The following is a 25080-nucleotide window of genomic DNA, read 5'->3' as shown; positions in this document are numbered from 1 at the left end:
CGTGCAAAAGCAGCCCTAGATATATCTCCCTTTGGTCTTTCCCTTTCTATAGAGAAGGATTGTGTCCTACTATCTGCCAACCAGACTGTAAAATGTGAGGAAGACATTGCATGGCATCACTCTATGGTGTAGTGCATTAATACATGAATGCATTGTGTCAGCCAAACATCTGATAGTTGAAACCCTTTTAACTTAAGGCTAGTGCTGTGAGCTGCAAATTAATAGCCCAGAGATTCTATGTTGCATATTTATTACAACTTAAGTAATAGCATATTTCGCATTTGTATTTTTTTAATGCCACATGTTCAAAGTATTGATGCAAACATTACATATTGTCAAATCCAGCAGAGTTGTGTATATTTCTTTTGTAAGAAAAACCCTGTTAACTATAGTTTCACAAATAATTGTGTCTAAGCAAACATTTGATCCAGTTCTGTTTGTGCCTTTGGTACCATTTAGCATTATCTCCTCAGTATCTTTCTCTAATGCACCCATGATGGGTTCAACAATTGCTTAGATTTGAGAAAATTGGCCTCTTGATGTAAAATCAATATGTTCTAACTTGGCCATATCTAATAACAGATTAACCCACTCTTCAGTTTCCATTTGGGGTTGTACTTTTCCAATGCTGTAGGATTTAATTCCTTGCCAGTGTCAACATTAAGCATAGTACTCTGCCACATTTAAGCTTTCTCCATTCCATGCCTCTGTCAATGATCCCTAGTCTGGGGAGCCGAAGAATTTTACAAGTCAAAAATCACTGTCTGGAGCGATCTCTTTCTGAAATGAGTGATGATTGGGCACTTCAAGAACCAATAACCCAGGGGTGGATCACCCACACATCACTTTTCTCCCCTTTCCCCCATTTAGAATTATCCATATCCTTTATCCTTTGGGCTTAGTTGGGTCATATAAAACTAGTATAATTTTTTAATATTAATTTAGTTTAAGCAGAACATACAGGCCTGTCCTATGAGCATTGAGCCAAGGCATGGATTTCACAATTGATCTTGCTTCAACTTCTTCTGTTTCACATTTGGATTACTATTCAGTGATACCAGAAATTTATGGTCCATTGAGACCAATTTATCCCACTTATAATTATAGGTTAATATTCTATATGTAGTTAGCTAAAGGACGTCAATATCTCCATCAATCTCTTGCCATCTGTATCCCTAAAATGAGTTAGAAACCATTATTCCATTTACTGTTTCTTAATTGTATTTTTGAGTATTCACTCAATGAGAATATTGTCCTGAAACTTCTTTTACATTGAGGCCCTTGCCTCATTTGGGCTAGGTGGAGGAAGCATCAGGCAAACAAGAAAAATTTCCATGGAGAGAGCGAAGAAATATTTAAAAATTAGCCAACCACTAACACTTGTGTATGTATACTACTATGTGGTTTAACAGAATTTATGGAGGCCTAGCAAAAAGTAGCCAATCTATGTGCTTGGTGAGGAAATGACATGAGAATACAGCATGGGAAGAAAAAAATACCCCGACAATTGAGAGGGAGAGAGAGTGAATATGGGAAATGTAGCTTGCCAGATTGCAGTATATTATAAAGGTCTTTTTAAACCGTTTTCGTGCGTTCCAAAATTAAAGAATGCCATCCCTATTACCGTTTGTTACTTTTATAATGATTGATACTTGTTTAGTTTCAGTTTTCTTCATTTTTTTTCCCACAGGAGGGTAATGATGCTTTAATTATCACAAACTGTATAGTATGACCCCTTTAAGCCACAATGTATTAATTTCAGGATTCAGATAACAAGGAAAGTATGAGATTTTGTCAGCATTGGAGAGGGGGTTAGTTTGTCCTGCAGACTCGTCAGCTGATTGAGGAGAGGAATATTGTCATTTTAAGCAATGACATTACAGTTGTGTGATTATTTTGCAATAAAAGGACATTTGGCTCAACCTTTCTGTTAGATATCTGGGATTTGGAACATTTTTAAATTCAGATTATGGCAGCTGAGCAGAGTGGTTGTGGGTTGCTCCAAGAGGTATATGAATGGCAATGTGTATTGAATGTACTGTAATGGCTTTACTTTGGTCATGTAATGTTCATTAAATGTATCAAAATGAAGTAAAGAAATATTGGTATTTACTCTCACTGCTGCAACTAAGCAGACCAATCATTCCTGTATTTGGAGGTAGTGTTGATCTAAGTACTCATTTAATTAATTCTGATCCTTAAGGGTAGCTTGCTTGATTAAGTGATATTAATCATCTGTAGTCTTTTTGAAGCACATATTGATCATTTCTGGTTGTTTTATTCCGAACCATACGCAACCATTGTTGATTTAAATATTCCACAACAGACTTATTTGTCATCTTTTAAATAAATTTTGTAATTTTGTTTTGGATTTGCTAAATAATTAATTGAACTTTAAACAAATCTATGCTTAAACAGAAATGTTTTTGGCAATATGTCATATATTATGAACACAGGATGCAATGACAAATCACAATGCAAAGCATTATTATGTCAGTTTGCACATGAAGTCCTTGTGACAAACATGACATAGAGCTCTGCTGCATTCTCAAATGGCACAAAGCAGCAGTGGTCCGTTAAGTTTGAATTAGTTCGAATGTGCAAAATGTTAATATGAAATCAAATACATTGTTGCACCCCAGTACATTTGAACAGCTATTACGTTTTTCTTACTGCTACTTGCTTGGCAGATTGTTGCAAACATTTAGTGCTTTTTAATTAAGGAAGTTCTTCCTAATGTATCTGTTTTTAAATTTTCTTTTCACCAATTTAAATTCATGGCCTTTGGCCCTACCTTTTATTTCTGGCATTGTGACCAGAATTAAACACAATACCCTGTGAGGTCTGGCAAGTGCATTGTAAATGCAGAACATAATCTCAAAACAATTGTACTTTGCTGTTCTTCTTTACAACCCAGCAATCTATTTGCTTTTTAATCACATTGCCACTTTTTCTGGACATTGAAATTGATAATTGCAATATTTCTTCCAGGTCCCTTTCTAAATCTCCCTCTGCCGTCATTTATTGTATATGTATTGTTACGTTTTTAAAAAACTTTTTGTTTACTCTAGATTTTTTTGGCTTCCTTGTCTCAGACTGCGGTGTAGGTGAGCCCTAGCTGCCTGTTCCCCACAGAGTGTGTTCACTTGCCCAGATATTTGGGTAAGCTGGTAGCATGCCCAAGGATTGAACAGAGAGCCACCTTCTGTTAGCAGCTACTGCTTTTTATTTAGTGATCTTCCTTGTATACAGTGGTGGTAAAACAACACTACACAGGGCTTTGACTGGCTTTAAATGCCAAGTAAGTTTTATTTAATAGTAAAAGAAGTGAATAGTAGTAATAACAATTTTTTACAATAATTAATAAGCTTAACTAGCTCTTCTCAAAGAGAAGTAGAAAATAGATAGTTTGTAACTACTGCACTAAACTATGATATAAGCAATATTCTTATATAGCGGTTCCTTTCCTTTTCTTAACAGCTGTGAAAGCAGTCTGCCCTGACTCTCTCTTCTGAGCTGAGGCTTCAAACAGACTTCTCTCTGTTGCAGAGTGCAACCTGCTTCCAAATTTCTGCCAATGGTGCTGCAGATCTTGTCACCTGGAGATGTGCGAATGTTTGTGGCTTCTCCACAGTGCCTCTTCAGCAGTGTACTGAGGACAAGAGCTCATTGGAGGGGAGAAAGCAAACCTGTGATCCACTGTTTCATAATACTATCAGTGCTCCATTGCTCTGTGCCATCAACCTGCACACACTTTAATGGTACTATAATTGCACAGCAAGGATTTGAAATATATTTTCATGTTGCAGTAAGTCCCGATAGCTGCTGTGGGTCAGAAATGACCCTTAATCTGGATGATTCTCCCTTCCCCCATAAAAAAATAACAGGATATTATAAAAAATACATAGCAAAAAGTGATCACAAGGCTGCTGTCTAAACTCTGGGTTCAAATGGCAATTCTAAATTGTTTATATTTATTTTGGTTTAATCATGTCTAAACCTCTTAATTAGATAATTGCTTTGTAATTGCTGTAAGGTGTATATACATAGCTTTATTCATAAAAAAATTACAGCATGGTTTTGTGCTCCATCAGGGTTTTATACATTATATAAATCAATATAAAGTTTTTAACCATATAAGTTACTATCAATAAAGTCATTCCAGACAATCTAAAACATTCTTCAAAACCAATAAGTTATAAAAAAGTGCAATGAACGTGTTATAGACGGTCTAAGTGTTCTGCCCTCCTTTTTCTGACTGTTTTCTTTTCTCACTTCAATATGAAAAACAAATCATTAAATGTTTATGCTGTTAAAGTTAAATGCATTATTTGGCGCTACCGTATACCACAACATCACAAATGCTATCATAGAATCATAAGAAAATTTACGGCACAGAAGGCGGCCATTCAGCCCATCGCCCATCGTGTCCGTGCCGGCAGAAAATGAGCCACCCAGCCTAATCCCACTTCCAGCTCTTGGTCCATAGCCTTGTAGGTTACGGCACTTCAGGTGCACATCCAAGTACTTTTTAAATGAGTTGAGGGCTTCTGCATCTACCACAGTTTCAGGCAGTGAGTTCCAGACCCCTACCAATCACTGAAAAATTGCACAGGTCCCTGTCCCTTTAGAAATCTAACACAATGTGCTTTACTTTCCTGTGATGCTTGTTGAATGATGATTGACCATGAAAAAGGGGGTTGGGGGGAAGTGGATGGGGACAAAAAAGTTAATTACAAAGTAATAAAAGATGTACCAAAATACTTGAGGTATTCTGTGACACTGCGCCATGAGAATACTGAATAGAGGGTGGTTGTCTCCACTTTGCAAGTTCACACTCTTAGTGCCACCACTGATAGCTATTGGACACCAACTGGAGCCTGACTTAGTGTAACCTTGATGAATGCAGTTGCCTGCTGTCCTCTTGCATAGTTGAGGGAAGCCAGAGGGACTGGGGAGAAAGTCCAGATTTTTCTCTCTCAAAATACAATAGTTCCAACTTGTTTATCACTATTAAGAAACTAAATGTTTATTGGGTTGCCTGAAAATGTTTGCTTTATTTGTTAGCCTCCGCATGTTATGGGATAGTGAGAAGGGAAGGTGGCCTTCCAAATGGTAAGCAGCTGGCCCTCATGAATGGAGGGAGTTCACAGTTGGGGTGGTGGGGGCAGGGGAGGTTCTTCCAAGATATTCTCATTATAGGTGTCTGATTAAATTTCAGAGAATGCATGAAAAATATCTCCAAAGCATTAAAACAATCTGATTCATTTCCAAGAGGGCAAAAGAGTTGTGGCTAATTTCTGCATCAGGGCAGTGGAGTGGACTTGGCTGCAGTCTCCATGTGTCTATCTCATGAAATTGCTGTAGTTCAAGCATTGACATTCTGGTCATCCAAACACTCACATTTGTATTAATTAGTTATAGTAGACTCTCTTAACAGAAGTGCCTCTGATGGGTTTTTAGAAGCATTACTCATGGCAGGAATCTCTTCGCCAACACTGCACACTTACTGGGCTCTTATGATGAATATTTGTACTTCTTTTGGGTGAACACAGCTAAGTGATAAATGTGTTCTGTGCCAGGCCAGATGGCATGGCAATAAACTGGAAATCAGCACTTGCAATCTTATTCTGGGCTGCTGGCCCTCCTTGGGGCAGACAGTACTTCCACAGTGAGTTATGTCAATATGGCTCACAAGGCTTTCATGAGTTACTTTGGAAATTGAGCATTGATTTTTTTTTTTATAGAACCCAATTAACTACATCCTCAAATTTTCTAGTAACTGATAGCTTGCTCATGTAGGATAATGACCATGTAAATAAGAAATGTATGTTTAGGGAGATTTTGAAGCCTATCCAAGATATCCTTTTGCAAACCATGGAATGCTGATTTATAAAACAAATTTAGACAAACAATTTAAGAAAAGCACTGTATGTTCACAAACTGAACCATACAGTGTTTCAAAGTTACACTGTTATTGGTGTCACGTGTCTTGAATAAGCATTAAAATCTGCAAGAATATGCATTACATTTTTAAAACTTAACTGGTAATGATAATGATGGAATCTCTGAATAGTATCCACTGAAACTTGAACAGAAATCTAATTCTAGCCCAAACACAGGGGTTAATGAACCAATGGGCATTCTATGGCTTTGCCTGGGCACTTCATTCTGCAGAGTAGCTTTCCTTTGCTTTTTGCTGTGTGTACAGGAAATTCTTAACAGTCTTGAAGTGCATGGTAAAAGGAAAACCTTTTCTTCAGGTCAACCATACATCAATGATGGCAAGATAGTAAGCTGATTTAAAAAAAAACAAGCACTCTTTTTGAAGTTTTCTATCTAAAACGGGAATAATTTTTGTGCCTCAATTAGATGCTATCACTTAAATAGTCCAAAAACTTGTGAGAAAACACTTCGCTTTGAAAAAGATTTCATGCACCAACTTATCTGTTAATGTGAAATTTTACAGACCATGCAGTTGATTAAGCAAGACTTTGTAATTGTATTTCTGTATCTATTTGCAAAAAGAAAGGTTCCCCTTTTTATTTATGCCAATAATTAAATACTTTTATAAATGAGTCTTATGGGTGGTTCAAGTTTCAAACCATTATACTATATAGCATTTACATTTCTCATTCAGATTTAAAAGAATTTCCTTTAATTTAGTTTAATCCTCATAATATTGTCCAATTGTTAGTGGTTTCAGGATGGTAGGACTGCTACATAAAAAGAAAATGTACTTCAAGTATAATGTACAGTTTAGATATTTGATGACTTTCCTCCCTTACTAAGAACTTTCTTTAAATGTTTGTAGATGTTTCAGTTTGATTGAGCACTTCAACTTAAATAGCTAAGTGCAGCATTTCTTTATTCTGATGCGCCATAGTACAAATTTGTTCATTGGAAAACAATTTTTTTAATCTTCTGCTTAAAATATGGTGAAGGTTTGGAAAGAGGCCTATTGTATAGTCCCTGTAGTTTGGATTTCTATTTGCTGAAAAATGGTGTGTAAGAACTTCTGCGTGGATCTACTCCCAAGAAGAACATTTTACTTGAAGTGATCCAAGCCCAGTTTTAAAAAAAATGATGAAATAATTATCTTTTGTTGTTACTAAAGTGACAGTTTTGTAAGTTAAGAGAACTGAGTGCTGTTTTTGTTCATGGTTGGGCAGGATAGATGTACAAATAGAAACTACAACTCTGTAATTGCCATGTGCAAACAAGGACGCTGGGCTGGTTGTGTTTTTTTTTATGTAACTGTTCATATTCACTTTGTGATATCTTTACTTAAATTTAGTAATTGTCTGTAAAGTTTTTTTAGCCAAGCCAATACATTATTAAAAATTAATTTTATGTGGAGAAAAATCAAATGATGCCTGCTCATGTAGGCAAATACACCAATTCATTCCGCCATTTGCAGTATTAGCGAGCTTTGTCTAATGCAGCGTAAGTAGTGTGATCTCTTAACGGGGAACTAAACTACAGTTAATCACCTATTATTAAGAATGTTCATCAGCTATTTTCATTCTTCTGCTCAGAATATTCTGTGTTAATTATTTAGAATGGTAAGAATTACAAGTAAATTGTATCTTAAGAGGAGATGTTGTAATTGCATGAGCATATCTGCATCACTATTTGAATATGCATATGTCAGTTTGTCAGAAGTTCTGGTGTGTTCAAATACTATTGTTGCCATGTTTGATGCTGAATGTGGCAAAATAGCTGCAAAGCCCTCTCAAACCAGTCAAAGCAGCTGGTGAAATTCAAATAACAATTTCTGAAATTTTGTGGGGGGATTGTTAAGAATAAAATAAAGTAGCATTTCATCATTAACGATATTATTCGACTGACTCCTCTTTGAAATTCTCAGACAAGTAAAGGATCAGAATAAAAAAGTGGCCAACCTGAAGCACAAAGAGCAGATGGAGAAGAAGAAGAATGCGCAATTATTGGAGGAAGCTCGGAAACGGGAAGACAACCTGACCGATAACTCGCAGCACATGCAGGTGGGTTGATTGATCTCTTGTACAAGACTGTTGTCAGACTTTTTATTAGCCCCTCCTCAGAGCTTCTCATGTTCACTATGTATACACACCCTTGAATTCAAAATTAAAACCTTAAGATGCACTGAAGTATTGTGTGTATGTATGTAAATTAGAGGTCTAACATAAAGAAAATAATAATAATGAGCACATTTTCATTGCACAGACAAATTTACCTAATTTAAGTGTTTAAAGTCCACTCAGGAACATTTTGTCTTATTTTCAAAGCATGTTGGGCATTGTGATGAAAATTAAGCTTTTTTTTCAAAACTTAGATTTCAAGACATTTTTGTATCTGCATTCTACAAACTGTGGGGAGAAAAGTCCAACAATACTGTGTGGTTCAGCAGGCTATAAGACTGAGATATTCTAGTGACTAGGTCTCCTGTCATCATTCGCTAATCTGATGTTCCCTGGCAGTTGCCTACCACAGTGTTTGAGGTGGGAAATGTCATTGGATATTGGTGCACAGTGGGAGATGGGTTCAGTGCAAGTCTTATGAAGCTAACTTTTCTGAGCAAGTGATAGTATTTAAAAACTATTGGGTCATGCTTTGCAGTAAAATTATTAAAAAAGCAAGTTAGAGATTATTTTCCAGTGATGGAAATCTGCCTGCATAATTTTTGTTTCAAAATTTTTGGTTTATCTGCATTGTTTTTTCCTGGCCTGAACCAGTAAAGTAGAAGAAATGGAAAATCAGAAAGCGGGACATTTGTTGTAATGTTGACTGATGAATCCCTTTGCATTGTAGCAGCACAGCCAATGTGGGAGTTCCCTGGATGCTGCTGCTTTACAACGCTTCCATTTGTGCCTGCAGCATGAAACATTCCTTAAGACCAGTTGGGCCGAATGGCCTGTTTCTATGCCGTAAATTCTATGTAAGTTGGCTCTTGAGGCAAAATTAGGCCCATTATGGTTTACTAATGTCATCTGCTCGTTTTTTCATTCTGTTTCCTATTGTGAACCCAATTGTAGGTACCAGAGAGAACTTCTGTGCAGGTCTGAAATGTAAAGTCTATATAGGGAAATGGTTCAGAGGACCTTTTCCCACTTTAGCCACACTGGATACAACCTGGCAAATCATGATGTGGTTGAAAGTCAAACGTGAATCCATCTCAGTCGGTGAGATGAAATCACAGTAGACAAAACTATCCCCAGAAAGCTGCAAAATCTGAATATTCCATAATATATGTAACATCTGTCATGCAAGAACCATTGCTTTTGTTTCAGAGCTTGATATATTTGCACAGTACAGCTACCACACTGGCATCTACCCGATAATGTGGAAAATTGCCCAGGTTTGTCCTGTCCACAAAAAGCAGGACAAATCCAATCCGGCCAATTACCGCGCATCGGTCTACTCTCAATCATCAGCAAAGTGATGGAAGGTGTCGTCGACAGTGCTATCAAGTGGCACTTACTCACCAATAACCTGCTCACCGATGCTCAGTTTGGGTTCCGCCAGGACCACTTGGCCCCAGACCTCATTACAGCCTTGGTCCAAACATGGACGAAAGAGCTGAATTCCAGAGGTGAGGTGAGAGTGACTGCCCTTGACGTCACGGCAGCATTTGACCAAGTGTGGCACCAAGGAGCCCTAGTAAAATTGAAGTCAATGGGAATCAGGGGGAAAACTCCCCAGTGGCTGGAGTCATACCTAGCACAAAGGAAGATGGTAGTGGTTGTTGGAGGCCAATCATCTCAGCCCCAGGACATTGCTGCAGGAGTTCCTCAGGGTAGTGTCCGAGGCCCAACCATCTTCAGCTGCTTCTTCAATGACCTTCCCTCCATCATAAGTTCAGAAATGGGGACGTTCGCTGATGATTGCACAGTGTTCAGTTCCATTCGCAACCCCTCAAATAATGAAGCAGTCCAAGCCCGCATGCAGCAAGACCTGGACAACATCCAGGCTTGGGCTGATAAGTGGCAAGTAACATTCGCGCCAGATAAGTGCCAGGCAATGACCATCTCCAACAACAGAGAGTCTAACCACCTCCCCTTGACATTCAATGGCATTACCATCGCCGAATCCCCCACCATCAACATCCTGGGAGTCACCATTGACCAGAAACTTAACTGGACCAGCCATATAAATACTGTGGCTACAAGAGCAGGTCAGAGGCTGGGTATTTTGTGGCAATTGACTCACCTCCTGACTCCCCAAAGCCTTTCCACCATCTACAAGGCACAAGTCAGGAGTGTGATGGAATACTCTCCACTTGCCTGGATGAGTGCAGCTCCAACAACACTCAAGAAGCTCGACACCATCCAGGACAAAGCAGCCTGCTTGATTGGCACCCCATCCACCACCCTAAACATTCACTCCCTTCACCACCGGCGCACTGTGGCTGCAGTGTGTACCATCCACAGGATGCACTACAGCAACTCGCCAAGGCTTCTTCGACAGCACCTCCCAAACCCACGACCTCTACCACCTAGAAGGACAAGAGCAGCAGGCAGATGGGAACAACACCACCTGCACGTTCCCCTCTAAGTCACACACCATCCCGACTTGGAAATATATCGCCGTTCCTTCATTGTCGCTGGGTCAAAATCCTGGAACTCCCTTCCTAACAGCACTGTGGGAGAACCTTCACCACACGGACTGCAGCGGTTCAAGAAGGCGGCTCACCACCACCTTCTCAAGGGCAATTAGGGATGGGCAATAAATGCCGGCCTCGCCAGCGATGCCCACATCCCATGAATGAATTAAAAAAAACATTTTTGGTGTGTTGAATTATGCCAAGAAAATTGAAGTTTGTACCTGAATAATGGTTAATTTAAACACATGATTTTGAAATGTAGTAGAACATCCTTAATAAAATTTTCAGTTTTGACCCTTGATTTTCCTGCTAAAGATGCATTGCTAATATCGGCTATCCGTAGTTTGTACCGTTTAATTAACATCTTTCTTTTCTCCATCCCAAATCAGTCTATTTGTGTTAGTTTGCAGATATGCGACTACTCAGACCTGAGTTTTTCTCCACTTTTTAAAAAAATGTAGATCATACTGCAAGGTTTTCAACACTGGCTTCTCTCTTGAATTTCACACTCTTCATTGCTTGCATTGGCTGTGGTTTTCTGCCTAAGTAGTTGCACGTGACAAAGGCAGACAGCTTTAAAACCAGGATGACAAGTTGTGTAATGAATTAACATGAGAGAAAATTTTAAAATGCCTTCACATAGCTGTTGTTCTACAGGATCACAAGAGTTTTCAGCTTGTTTAATTTCTGGTTGCCTTAAGAGCTGTCTCAGGTTATTTCTAGCAGTCATGAAAGTTGGCCTCTTTGTTAGATAAGCTCTCCAGGACCTCCATGGATGTACAGCTGAAAATCAATTTAGTAGGTTTAGCTTAACTAGAATGCAAGGTTAAGGCTGAAGTTGAGAACTGGTGCGTCTAGCTTTAAACTTCTTGCAGAAAATATTCTTCCCCTTCAATCAAATTCTGCTTTATAAGGATTTAGAAACCAACCTCCGCACCTTTTCTGTAATGTGATACTTCTCTGCCTTGTCACATGATATGCGGTGGAGGTAATTCTAGTCCCAAACGTAACATCCTAAACCAATGAAGGAAAATTAGACCAACATCTATAAATGATTAATATGCAATGGAATATAGTTCACTGTGGTCACATTTTAAATCAATCACAGTCTTTGAAACCAATTGGCCTTTATCTGCTTTACTAACTAAAATATTAATATATTTCAGGATTGTTAACTCGGATGAGTTTGTATGCATTTGTCTTCACTTGACCAGTGGGGGTTCTATTAAGTAGTGGATAAATTCCATATGTGCTGCTGAAATGTGTTTTGAACTACAGCCAATGTTTTAAAGCTATGTTCAGGAGAAAAACTGTACCATTGTTGAAAGAATTTAATTTGAAGAAATCTGCAGCTGAGGGGAAAACTCAGGAAGGTTATAAAAGCCAAGTTTGCACAGGTCATTAAAGTCGGTGCAGAGCAAACTAATGTACAAATATTGACTTCCACAGAGGCAGCTACAAAGTGATAGTTATCCGTTTGTAAATAGTGCTGACTTCATAAATTCAGATATTATAAATGGAAACTATTTCAAGGTACAAAGCTGTCTGGTATTAAATGCAGAAATCTGGAGAAAAACCTGCACATGGGTAATCTGCAGTAATTTTAAGAGACCAATTACAAATGTATGTACATACTTCAATTAACTGCAGTGATTTTAGTCATTCTTAACAGAAAAATTACTAGCAGTTTATTCAGAGTAGAGTTGCAACAGTTGCACATCATATCTCTGCAGGCGTATGAAATTATATTATTAAAGTCCATGGTTTACATTAGCATTTCTGTAAATAGGCATAACCAAGTAGTAGTAATCACCTTTGGGAAGTGGGGTTAAATTGGCTCCAAGATGACATGTCTACCAATGGAAAATAAGTTAACCCTAGTCCAGGGCATCATTGATGCCTGACCAGCTAACTTTGCTTATTAATCAGAAATGAGGAGATAGGCCGGTCACTGGAATTCTTACTATTTGACTTCAGATAGCCCTGTAAACTATTGCCCTGACAGGTAGAATGGTCCTAGCTGGACAAGCAGCAGGAAGCTTATCAGTGCTCTGTGCTTATTTATAGCTTACAAGCATACAGCACTGATAAGCTTCCTGCTGGTTTAATGAATTTGGCCTAAGCTCTCTTACTTTGGTAAATGCAATATGTCCCTATGGGGATAGACTATGCACTACATATCAGCCCAACTGAAACTTTACCTATCTGAATTTCTTAGTTTTAGTTTAGAAACTCTTAAGCCTGACTATGAGGCTCCACTCATGATAGACAGCCAGCAGACCAAAAAAAAAAATCAAATGTTCAATGTTCAGGTATCGGGCCGGATTTTGCTGTGGAGTGGTGAATGAATGGCGCCAGCTGTTCATTAGACTTGCACTTAACCATTGTCTTTCTGTGGGGTTTTGCACGGCAAGTTGCTGTCAACGGGACAACCAGTTGGCGTGGTGCCCTCGACAGGACATCTGGGACCTATGTGAACAGGGCAAGCAGCTGTGTGTCTCCTTAACCAATCAGATTGAAGAATTGTTAATGAGCAACGCAGAGTCTGAACCAGGAAGTGTAAGTTAGACTAGTGAATTCAATGGTCAAATTGGATACAGTAAGCAAAATAAATAAAGGGAAAGAAACATTGGCTTAAGAGACAAAGAAAAAGTTTTTAAAATGTACATTTTTTAAAAATGTCCAACAATAATTAAAAACTGAAGGAATGAAACGCCACACTTGTGAAAGCTAATTTTCAGTGCCGGAGAGATTGTTTGGCAGTAATTAAGACTTACCACGCCATTAAAAGGGTACTTAGACTGGAATGGACAAACCCTAACGTTTTGTGGCGAGTTTAGTCCATGTCTACTACGTCAGTACAGGAACTTCACGCCGTTCAACACGTTTGAATGGGGAGCCAGACAGCTAGATGCAGTTTTCGCGCAGCTTACTGAGGGGCAATGCATCTTGGACAGCAGCTTCTGGATTTCTGTGCTTAACTGCGCATGTGCATTCGCCATGAATAACGGTGAGCGTTGTTAGCCTCACTGTTACTTTCACAGCAATATCCGGCCCACTATTTTTTTTGGAATGGGAGACATGTTCTTTCGAGGTTTTTTTTTGTATGTCTGTGTGTAAAATACTCCATAGGGTGACTTGGTACACCAGTGCTTAACAGGTGAAAACTGTCATAGGCTAATAGGATTTCCCACACAACTTGCCTTTTTGTGTGCACACTCACTATTGTACTTGGCCTGGATACACAAGAGCCCGGATCCAGATTTTCTCAGCTAATATTTAGACAGCATCACTTATTTTTAATTAAATTCCTAATTCTGAACTTAATTTTAAAAACAGGTAGTTTTCTAGACCTTTTACAGTTAGAATGGAAGAACACAGTTTTAAACTGCACTTTCAATTGTATATTGCTGTTTTAAATGAAAAGGATTAAAACAATCAGAGCATGCCATGGGGATAAAAGATATATCGTCTTTAGCATCTACACTTAAAATTGTATGATATACTCATTTCAGCCATGTAAAGTAATCCATGATATTGCCACGCATTGCCATACATAATGCTTCTAAAGCACAGGAAGAGATAAACTAATCAGAACTTGCATGGAACGATTGAGCTACAGTCAGACATTTGAAGGGCCAACTGGAATTTTTAAAGCCCATGTTTAAGTATTAAAACAGCATGACTGCCTTCATTTGAGATTGAAACATTCGCTAACAGATGTACCTTATTATAGTAGTTGAAGATGGAAAAAGAAATGTTAGCTGTCTTAAATGAAGAAAATTACGCATGCTAAGCTAATTGTCCCAGAAATCAAAAGTTTTTACAGTATAACCGGATCATTTGGGAATTTGAAAGGTTTTCTTTTTTTTGAGGTATATGATATTTTCTATTGTGATTGTACAAATCCTGCACAAATATTTCTTCACAGTTCCAGGCACATGCACGTTACTCATTTCAACAGATTTTCAAATAATTCATCTGCCAGAAATGGCCAAATTGCAGTGAATTTACTTATAGTGATGTAACGGGGAAAATGTATTCCATGCTCACTGAGATTAGAATGTAACATCTCTCTGTCAGTGACACTGAAATTATATATTTTTAACCTCAAATAACACTAAATGAATCTTTGTAATCTAATTTTCATATTGTACTTGATTGGCCTGGTGGAACATGGTGTGGCTTTGAAAAACTAAGAAATCTTTGCAAATATTGAATACAGCCATAATCTGCTAAGGAATTGAACAAAAAGACATTGTTTTGAAATTAGAATCTGGATTGTCAATCATGGTTAGAAAGCTAGAAGGAGCAGAGATTATGGTTAATAAAATACTCCACTAATGCAGTTCCTGAATGCTATGAGAATACTGGTGTGCAGTGGAAAAATGTTCTGTTTCTGAGAACTACCTCGCTGAGCGCACAGACATGTATAATTTTCTTTGGGATCAAGCCATGCTTCCAAACTTAGTTCATTTTGACATTAATCTGGCAGTTCACAAATGCAACAATATATATTCCAATTTGCATTGATATAGCACCTTTAATTTGGAAAAACTATTTTATTACAGCATCAGAAATGTTACAAATCAGTTGTGGTTATAAGTCATGTTCCTCTGAATAGCCGTAGAGACCCCAATCACTAAATTAAAGGGGTGCTGTTTTGTGTAAAAGTAAGTGTTAGGAAATCCTTTTCATTTTTTATGAGCACAGAACATGATGCCATAAATTGCACTGAAATGCAATGCATTATTTGAACGTGATGACATTTTGATAAATAATGTATAAGTCTTCACACTTGTTAAACAAGAAGGAGATGCTGTTGCAAAAATAATAATTCATCCTATTACCTATTTTAATTTTACAGCTTTGCCATGGAGTCACTTTTAAATTGCTGAAACAAGTACATAAACAAATCTACTAGGTTAAGCAATCAAAATCTTACGGTACAAATACATTTGAGAACTGTTAACCATACATTGTCAATTGTGTATTATATGGAGCTCATTTAAAAGTCTTAATGTGGGTACAGCTTTATTTTTAATTGATTTAATGTGACTGATTATTCTTTAACCCTTTTGAGTAAAACATAAATGTTTCATCTAAGGTTGAATGCACAAGGAAGCATGAAATCAGAAGTTCTTCAGTTTGCAGTATCCTGTAGTCCCACTAAAAAAATAGCTTTATATACTTTATTTCAGTGTGACTGTGCAAATTTAAATATTTAGTAGAGTTGTTTTGAAGATGAGACTGATTGGATAGATAAAGGTAATGCAGTAGATGTGGTTTATATGGATGTTCAGAAGGTGTTCAGCAAGGTGTTTCTTCTTCCAAAAATTTAGCCATATGGTGTAAGAGGAAATGTAAGGGCATGGATAGAAAGATGATTGAGGGACAGGAAACAAAGAGTTAATGACTTAAATTGGAGATTGGTAGGAAGTGGGACAATCCCATGGGTCATAGCTGGTTCCACCACTGTTCTCGGTGTAGATGATGATTTTGGTTTGGATATAAGGAGCATAATATTGAAATTGGCTAACAAAAGGAGGAGCTTTGGAAAACATAGAGGTAGAGTTGTGAACTTAGACAGTTTAATGGAATGTGGACAATTGGTAAATTCAATTTAATGTTAAGTGTAATTTTGGGAGGAAAAACAAAGAATGGAAATATCCAGTCTGAAAGATGCTGAAGGATGTGGATGAATGGAGACCTAGAGGTTAAAATACATAATTCCCAAAAATTGCAAGTGTAGGTAGATAAAGCCATAAAAAGGCCAATAATATTTTGTGTTTTATAAATAGGGGTATAGAGTACAAGGATAAAGAGGTAACAATAAATTTGTTAGAAGGCAGTGGTTAGGCCACCGAGTACTGTGTGCATTTTGGGCACCCCTATTATAGAGAAAGTACAACGTAGATTTACCAGGATGATGTCAGTGAAGAGAAACTACAGTTATGAGGAGAGACCAGATGTAGTTCCGCTGCAACAGAAAAGTTAAGAGGAAATTTAATAAAGGTTTTTAAAATTATGATGGGCTTTCATAGGGTGAATAGGTAGCACTGTTTCTTCTGTTTAGGGATTAAGTGAAGAGGGGTCATCAATTTAAAATCCTCACTAAGAGATTGAGGACTGAGGTTAATAAAAAAAACTGTATTTTACACCGACTTGCCGACGCATGGTGTACTTTGCCACATGGAGTGGTTGACGCAGAGACCATTGCATCTTTTAAGAGAAAAGTGGGTAAATTTTTAAGGAAAAGAGGAACATGCAGGGCTATGGGGAGAAAGTAAAGCGGTGGAATTTGTTTTGGATTGCTCTGGCCAAGAGTTAGTACAGACACAATGGCCAAATCACCTCGTTCTGTGCTATAAACTTTGTATGGTTCAATTTACTTAAGCATCAACCAGAAATGGCAGCAGTGCATTTTTTAAAAATATATCTTTTTAAAGCTAGTTTAAAGATGGATGATGCATTTTTTTGGGTATTAGATTTAAATACTACATTATGTTATAAGGAGTTTTTAATGACTAATTTCATATAATCTGAATACTGAATTTTGTTCTGATAACTTAACATATTTACTAAGTATATAATTAATTTACTTTGAAAGGTTAGCACTTATAAAGTACATCACCGTTCATCACAAATAATTCGACTTTGAAATCATTTTTGCACTATTTTCTTAGAAAGTACAATACTTACGAGTGCTAAGTGTGTATAATATGGCTCTGCTTTTGTTATTCTGTTTCTGACTGCACTTAAAAAATCTCAGTTAAAAGCAGTCTCTCAAAAAGCCTTTATTTTTTTCACCAATGTGCTACAAAACTCTGAAAATACCACCATTGTCAGGTTCCACATATGGGTTTAAAATTGCCCCTTCAGTATTGAGATGGATAACACGTTCACTGTTGATTTTAGTGAATTAAATTGCTAGCATGCTGTCAACTTCAATTTGTATGTTGGATAACCAGCACACAGCGTCCCTGTGTGACCAGCCAGTTCCAACAACAGCTTATGTATCTTTTATTTGTTTTTGTTTTGTTTTCACTTATAGTTGTGAAAAGGACTATTTTCAGAAATTAGAAGCCCACAGATCCTTACCGTTTCATGATTTGATTAACTTTCGTCTTGTATGTACCATTTTTCAATGTCTAGCCTATAAACCAACAGTTCCATAACATTGGACTGAATTGGCCCTCTCTTAACCTTTTTAATTGCAAGTTTACCTTTATACTCATCTTACATTTACAGATGAGTGGTAGAAAGTTGAAAATTCCAGGGCTGAACGATTGATCAGTGCTGCGTTTAATGTATGTAAAAGAAATTTTTGGGTAGATTGTGCTACTATTTCACCTCTAATTTTTATCATTTCAGAATTGATCCGGTTTTTATTTTAATCTCAGAATAGAGTTGCACCGCAAAAATGTTTGGAGAACCTACTAACAATCTATTGCAGTTATCCATTGAAATAATATTCCATAGTTTTCCTGCTTTTTCCCAGGAATCAGTGCAACAGAAAGACGAGAGAATTGAGGAACTGGAAGAAGCCCTGCGTGAGAGTGTGCAGATAACTGCGGAGAGAGAGGTGGTTCTCGCCCAGGAAGAGGCTGCTAGATCTACTGCAGAGAAACAGGTCTGCATGAGAGAACTTGCCTTCACTCTTTGCCCTTAATGGCTTAATGTCAGGGGACATTCAATGGCTCTCAAACTCTCCTTCCCTCCCCATTGTGTGAAATTTTTTTAGGAAATAGCTTCACTCATTTTAAAAATTCTGTTCATCTGTAACATCGTCCAGTTCTGCGGAAGGGTTCCACACCCGAAAAGCAACTTGTGTTCCCTGGACGAATGTGGCCTGACTTGCTCAGTGTTTCCAGCATTTTCTGTTTGTTTCAGATTTCCAGCATCTGCAGTATTTTGCTTTTTGTTCCTTCCAGAAAAGTAGTGAGAGTATGTACCCCATTTGGTTGAATACTGCAGTTAGGTTAAAGCTTAATTTTAAGGTCATTACAAGTCTCTCTTTAACAATTAAGCTGAGCTCTTACAATTAATTTTTTTTTGTAAATCATACAAATAATTTGCAATGACACGGACAGCATTAAATGCTAGATTTCCTTTTCATAAAGTATAATTTGTTTATTTTTTTTACTAAGTTGACTTAATTCTGCTCTAAAATCCTGTCACATTACTAGACAAGTATACAGGCTGTAGATTTGCTCAGTAAATGACTGATAGAGAGCAGCCTGCGGGTGTTTGCCTCTTATACAAATTCCATGTTAAGGATGTGCCTGTCCTTTGCTCAAGGCCTTCCCACAATGACATAGCGAGATCGGCAGTTCTCTCTGAGAGAACCCGTGTTCTACCATTCAGGCACAGATTCCTTTCATGCTTATGAAAGTGCCATTTTTGTCCATCCTTAGTTGAATCCTATATTACATGATTTAATTTGAGCAACCAACCAAAATGGATACATGGTGCTTCAGCCAGATTACTGTTTTGTTTTAAAACTGCAATAATCTTCACTTATTCTTACATGCCAATCGTGGAAATATTCTTTATTGTTTTGTATATTTTTCCATTGTTGTATCCTGTGCTGAGTAGCCATGGAAACATAGTCATCAGGTGTTTCCATGAGATCCATTCCGTCTGTGTCACCACACTTGTCATCCATCATAAAACCAGTGATTGCTCCCTGACAGAAGCCTAATAATAAAAGTTCTTTCATGTCCTGTACTTTTCATTCTCTGTACCTTTCAGCCAGGCTTCATGTAATTATAAGCATGGAGCCAGGCAGATAAAAATGAACCTTTTTCAAGATGAATGCTACTAGGTCTTGGCCATGTACCACTATATTCACTAGCTCTTCTATCACTACTCTCTTTACAGAGGTACTGTAAAGAGTATCAAGCTACAGGTAAAACTTTAACACAAGGCTGAATCTTAACCCTTTGAGTACGCAATCAAAATGTACATGAATGCTGTTAAGACAATATTTCAATTACCCAGCTATAGGCTGTGAACTTGAAGTGTGTGTTGTCTTGTTTGCTCAGTACTATAATTACAGTAACAGTTTCATGACTTAGATTAGGCAATGTAATTGTTATGTCATAGCAACACTTTTTTTCTATTTTTTTTGAAACAAGGTGAATTGTGCCTTGCTGTAATACTTCTTAAATGGTGCTTAGCAGCCAAATTACGTAGTATGGATCTTAATAGAGCCTTATCATGACCAGCTCACCTTACTAAAGAAAATGCTGATTATGAGGTATAAATGATTATATGTGGAAAATGGTAATATTTGGAATAAAACTAAATTGAGAATATTGGATCAGGAAATATAGAACAGGTTATTAAGTGACCTAATTGATGTCTATCGTAAAACCATTGCACTATTTTTGGGAGTTATTAGATTGACAATGTACTCAAATGGCTAAAATGGCAATTACAGTAATGTGACCTCTTGCCTAGAGACCTTCAGTTTGTACTTTTGGAGCGAGTCAGCAGCATACCTACTAAGGAATGAGACTTTGAATCTTTTATCACCGTCTATACCTTTTCTTCTTGTAATTCTATTTTTGTTTTGCACTGTTATTTTTATAGTGCTTGATTGCATGATTACAACATGTAATCGCACATTTCTGTGCTTGATCTCTCTAAAACTAACCATATCAGATTTATATTGTGACTTATATGGATATTTTGGTATTAGGAACACCACTGTCAGTTCCGAACCATGTTATGAGTTCCAGGTACATCTTCTGTCTGACTCTTACACTTCCTGATCTTTTCTTCACTCTTTCCACAGGGAAAAATTGTTTTTGTGCCCTCGTATGTCCATGGTGACTACTAAAGAAACCTTTCTAACTAACTTCTTGATTTCTTGCAGCTGCCTTAACTTCCTTGTCTATTTCCTTTTTATTTCATTCCATTGATGTAGCTCTTCAGCATAACCTTCCATGAATACTGTGGGGATAATTTTAATTATTATATTCTCTTTCTGCACACTTACTTGCTAAGCAGTTCAAACCAAAGAGATGTATTGATTTCACAACTGTTTATACGCTGGTTAAGAGTAGTGGGTGACTTACTTAAGAAATACCTGCAATTGGCACTTCTGTTCCTGCTTTCTGAACAGTTTTCTTGTCATGTCTGGTTAAGCTGTGGCTTTTTGGTTGGAGGCATTCTATTAATAAGGAATCTTTTTTGTTCCAGTTTGACAATTTAGAAAACATCTCCATTAAGTTACACCAAAGAGCAATATTTACCATTGTGATTGAATTGTGTTGTGTTTTCTTCTAAAATTTGAAAGGAAGTGTATAAGGTGGAAATCTTCTCGGAGGCGATTTTATTGGTGAGCGGGAATGGTGGATGGGGTGGCGGGGGGGGTGCAGGAGGCGGGGAGAGTGCTGCATAAGGCACAGGGAGATTTTAGCTCCCGAGCTGCCGCCAGAGCTCGGCGGGAATCACTACCTGGTCAGCGGGTGGGAACCGGATTTTGGCGGCAGGGGACCGGTGCTAGGGACCCAGCAGAACAGGGTCCCCAGCACGAAGGGTTGGAGGGGTGGGTCCAGAGGAAACCATATTCAGGGGACCCATGAGGAAACCCGAATAATTTTTTTTAAACTTACTTTTTCAGGCTCTTTTCTGACCCTAGATACACTTCTTGACAGATTTGGCCTGACAGGAAGTCACAAGGGCAACCCCATGCAGGCCTGGTGTTATGCTTGCATCATTGGGACCTGATTTGCATATTTAAACAAGGACTTCACTGGCTGCAGGCGGCTTTCCTTGGCACCTGCAATTTAAAATTGCTGGTGACCGATTTGGGGCGGCCCTGCCCGGTTTCCACACTGGGGGTGGGCTGGGGGAGGGGTTAAAATTTCTCTGCTAGTGTTTATAAGGAAGTTCAATTGTGTAGGCTCATAAAGTAAGTGTACGTACTCATAGGGGGCCATATTTCTCCTCTTCATGGAAAAAGTAGGATTAAAAAATGCTAACAACTATCTGTGCTTGGTGCCGATTCCCGACACTGCAGCAGTGCCAGGACTCTTTATTGTGAGCATACTGACTTCGGAGGCATACTGCCAATTGCCCAGGGCCATAAGAACCGATTACTCCTATGCAATGCCACGTGTGCCACTGGATTCTTGAGCATAGAACAGTGGGCATCTGAGATTTTTGGATCCTTTCCCTAACTGGCCTGTGGTTGGGCAGTGTGTGTGGTGGGGGGGGGTGGAAATATTAAGCAGTGCTATTAATATCTCTACAACCCTCAATCCTCCTTCCCAAGAAATATCAATCCAGCTCCTTTTTAAAGGTGTCAATTGACCTCAAATGAATACAGATGGAGACCATTTGGTCTATCACATCTGCACCAGCTCTTTTTTAAAAAAAACTATCCGCTTAGTTCCATTCCCTGCTGTATCACATATCCTCTTTAAATTTTTCTTTGTCAAATATTTATCTATTTCCATTTTAAAAGCTATTAAAGATTCCATTTCCAACATCATTTCTCGTAAGGCATTCTGTGTCCTAACAACCATGTGTGTGTGTGTAGAAAAAAAATTCTCCTAACCCCTCCCTTCGATATTTTGGTGATGATCTTGAGTTCTTGCCTTCTCATTACTGACTCCCTGACCAGGGAAAATTGTTTTTCCGGATTTACTTTGTCAAAAGCTCTCATCATTTTGAGCATCTCAATCTGATCACTTCTTAACCTTCTAATCAAAAAAGCCCCAGTTTCTCTGGTCTCTCCTCATAACTGAAGCCTCTTAACTTATGATATCATAGTAGTAAATCTCTTTTATGTCCTTTCCATGGCCTTGACATACTTCATAAAGTAAACCACCCAAAACTGGATGCAATATTCTAACTGGCCTAACCAATGATCTGTAAAGGTTTAGCATTGACTCTTTGCTTTTATACTCTATACTCCTATTTGTAAAACACACAATACTATTGGCCTTTTTTATGGCTTTATCCCATATGGTTTTTTTTCAACTTGTCCTTTCACTTTTATATGTCTACCTGAACGCCTAAGTCCCTCTGCTCTTCTACTCTTTTTAAGGTTTTACCAGTTAATATATATGTCCCCCTTATTCTTCTTAAATCTATCAGCTAACATTTCTCTGCATTTTTGTTTGATGTCTGTCCAATCTACCAACCTGTTTGTCTTCCTGAAGTTGCTTACAATCTTCTTCACAGTTAAGTGTGCTTGCTATCTCTGTGTCCTCTGTATATTTTGATATCGTGCCCTCTATACCCAAGTTCATATCATTTTTTTATATATATATATGTATATATAAAAAGAGAAGTGCAATGGTCTAAATACTGAACCATGGAGGACTCCACTGTTTAAATTGCTTCAGTCTGAAAAACGTCCATTAACTATTACTCTGTTTTCTCTCCTTTACCCAACTTCCTGTCCATGCAACATCCACTGCATTTCCTTTATCAATTTTTCAGACAGGCACCTCGATCTTTAACTGTTCACCTCCTCACCCCCCCCCCCCCCGCCTTTTAATATTGATGTTGAACCTATTAATGAATTAGTTGTGAAGCGCTTTGGGACATCTGAGGACATGAAAGGCTCTATATAAATGCCAGTTCTTCCTCCTCTTATCGTCTGCTCATTGTCCAAGTTCAATAGCTTGTTTACTTTAACTGAATATGAAGCTTTCACTATTCTAAAGCCCTATACAATAATGTTCTTGCCGTACCTTTGTACTCTTCTTTAAGTCATGCACCATCTTCTGTAATTTTTGCCAGGTTTCTTGAGTAGCTAATATGGAGTTCTTTTACAGTGATAAATTGCCACACTTGTTAACTCATCGGTATACTTGAGTGCTGCCCTCTGCCACCAAAATCTGATTATGACAGTCCATTACAGAGATAATTCTGCTGCCTGTATCCTAACTTGCACCGTCCCATTCTCCCATCACCCCTGTGCTCAGAGACCTACATTGGCTCCCGGTCTGGGAACGCCTCATAGAAACATAGAAAATAGAAGCAGGAGTAGGCTATTCAGCCCTTCGAGCCTGCTCCGCCATTCAATATGACCATTAGTGATCCTCTATCTCAATACCATATTCCCGCTCTCTCCCCATACCCCTTGATACCTTTGTGTCTAAAAATCTATATAGCTCCTTCTTAAATATATTCAGTGACTTGGCCTCCACAGCCTTCTGTGGTCGAGAATGCCACAGGTTCACCACCCCCTAGGTGAAGAAATTTCTCCTCATCTCAGCCCTAAATGTCTTACCCCTTACCCTGAGACTGTGACCCCTCATTATGGACCCCACAGCCAGGGGAAACACCTTCCCTACATCCAGTCTGTCTGGCCCTTTCAGAATTGTGTGTTTCAATGAGATCCTCTCTCATTCTTCTAAACTCGAGTGAATACAGGCAGAGTCGACCCAATCTCTCCTTATACGACAGTCCCGCCATCCCAGGAATCAGTCTGGTGAACCTTTGCTGCACTCCCTCTATGGCAAGTATATCCTTTCTTAAGTAAGGAGACCAAAATTGCACACAGTACTCCAGGTGTGGTGTCACCAAGGCCCTGTATAACTGCAGTAAGATTTTAAAATTCTCATCTTTGTTTTCAAATCCCTCCATGACCTCGCCCCTCCATATCTCTGTAACCTCCTCCAGTCTTACAACCCTCCAAGATCTCTGCGCTCCTCCAATTCTTGTCTCTTGCGCATCCCCAATTTTAATAATTCCACCATTGGCAGCCATGCCTTCAGCTGCGTAGGCCCTAAGCTCTGGAAATCCCTCCTTAAACCTCTCCGCCTCTCTACCTCTCGCTCCTCCTTTAAGACTCTCCTTAAAACCTTCCTCTTTGACCAAGCTTTTGGTCATTTGTCCTAATTCCTCCTTATGTGGGTCGGTGTGAAATGTTGTTTGATAATGCTCCTGTGAAGTGCCTTAGGATGTTTCACTACGTTAAAGACACTACATAAATGCAAGTAGTTGTTGTTGTTACCAGTATGTGCGGGAAATGAGCAGGCTTTTCTCAATTTTCCTTTACGGAGATTACCAGTGTTTGCAGTGGCTGACCGCTAAATTTGGCTGTTCTCAATTCTTGTTGAGACAGATATTGCACATGCCACAGTTGGATTAATTCATTTCTTGGGCATTTATGCCAGTTAAGTGACTAATTAGCTACTTGAAAAGCATTGCAAGATCACACTGGTTATTTTGCTTTACTGCTAATTAAATTGTATTCTCAGGAATCACATGTTTCAAAAATGTATGTTCCACTGATTTTTGTTAGCAGCTCATAAGTTACAATGAAAAACAAATGTTTTACCCATTTTTTGAAAAGAGGAAAATCTAGCCCATGATTGATGTAATATAATGTTGTGGGGAGAATTAAATTATTAATTGCAAACAAAATCTAAATGCTAGGATTTTTACAATGGAGTTAGAAAAATCCTAATCTCTTACTTTACATTATATATTTGATAATTGAATGCATAGGTGCTGTAAAGTTT

At 38.2% G+C, this 25080-nt stretch overlaps 1 protein-coding gene across 4 annotated transcripts in view; it reads left to right on the top strand.

The window, feature by feature from the left end:
* LOC137334185 (ERC protein 2) overlaps positions 1-25080 on the top strand; it is a 631578-nt gene that overhangs the window by 383163 nt on the left and 223335 nt on the right. For all 4 annotated transcript variants that reach the window (XM_067998749.1, XM_067998748.1, XM_067998751.1 and 1 more), the window contains 2 exons: positions 7871-8006; positions 18087-18218. In XM_067998749.1, coding sequence (XP_067854850.1) covers positions 7871-8006; positions 18087-18218 — 268 coding nt within the window. The remainder of the gene's footprint in view (positions 1-7870; positions 8007-18086; positions 18219-25080) is intronic.

Source organism: Heptranchias perlo, chromosome 17 (genome assembly GCF_035084215.1).
Source record: "Heptranchias perlo isolate sHepPer1 chromosome 17, sHepPer1.hap1, whole genome shotgun sequence".
In the NCBI taxonomy this organism is placed as follows: domain Eukaryota; kingdom Metazoa; phylum Chordata; class Chondrichthyes; order Hexanchiformes; family Hexanchidae; genus Heptranchias; species Heptranchias perlo.
Note: the sequence above shows the minus strand (reverse complement) of the source record. Positions and strands in the feature narration are given on the sequence as shown.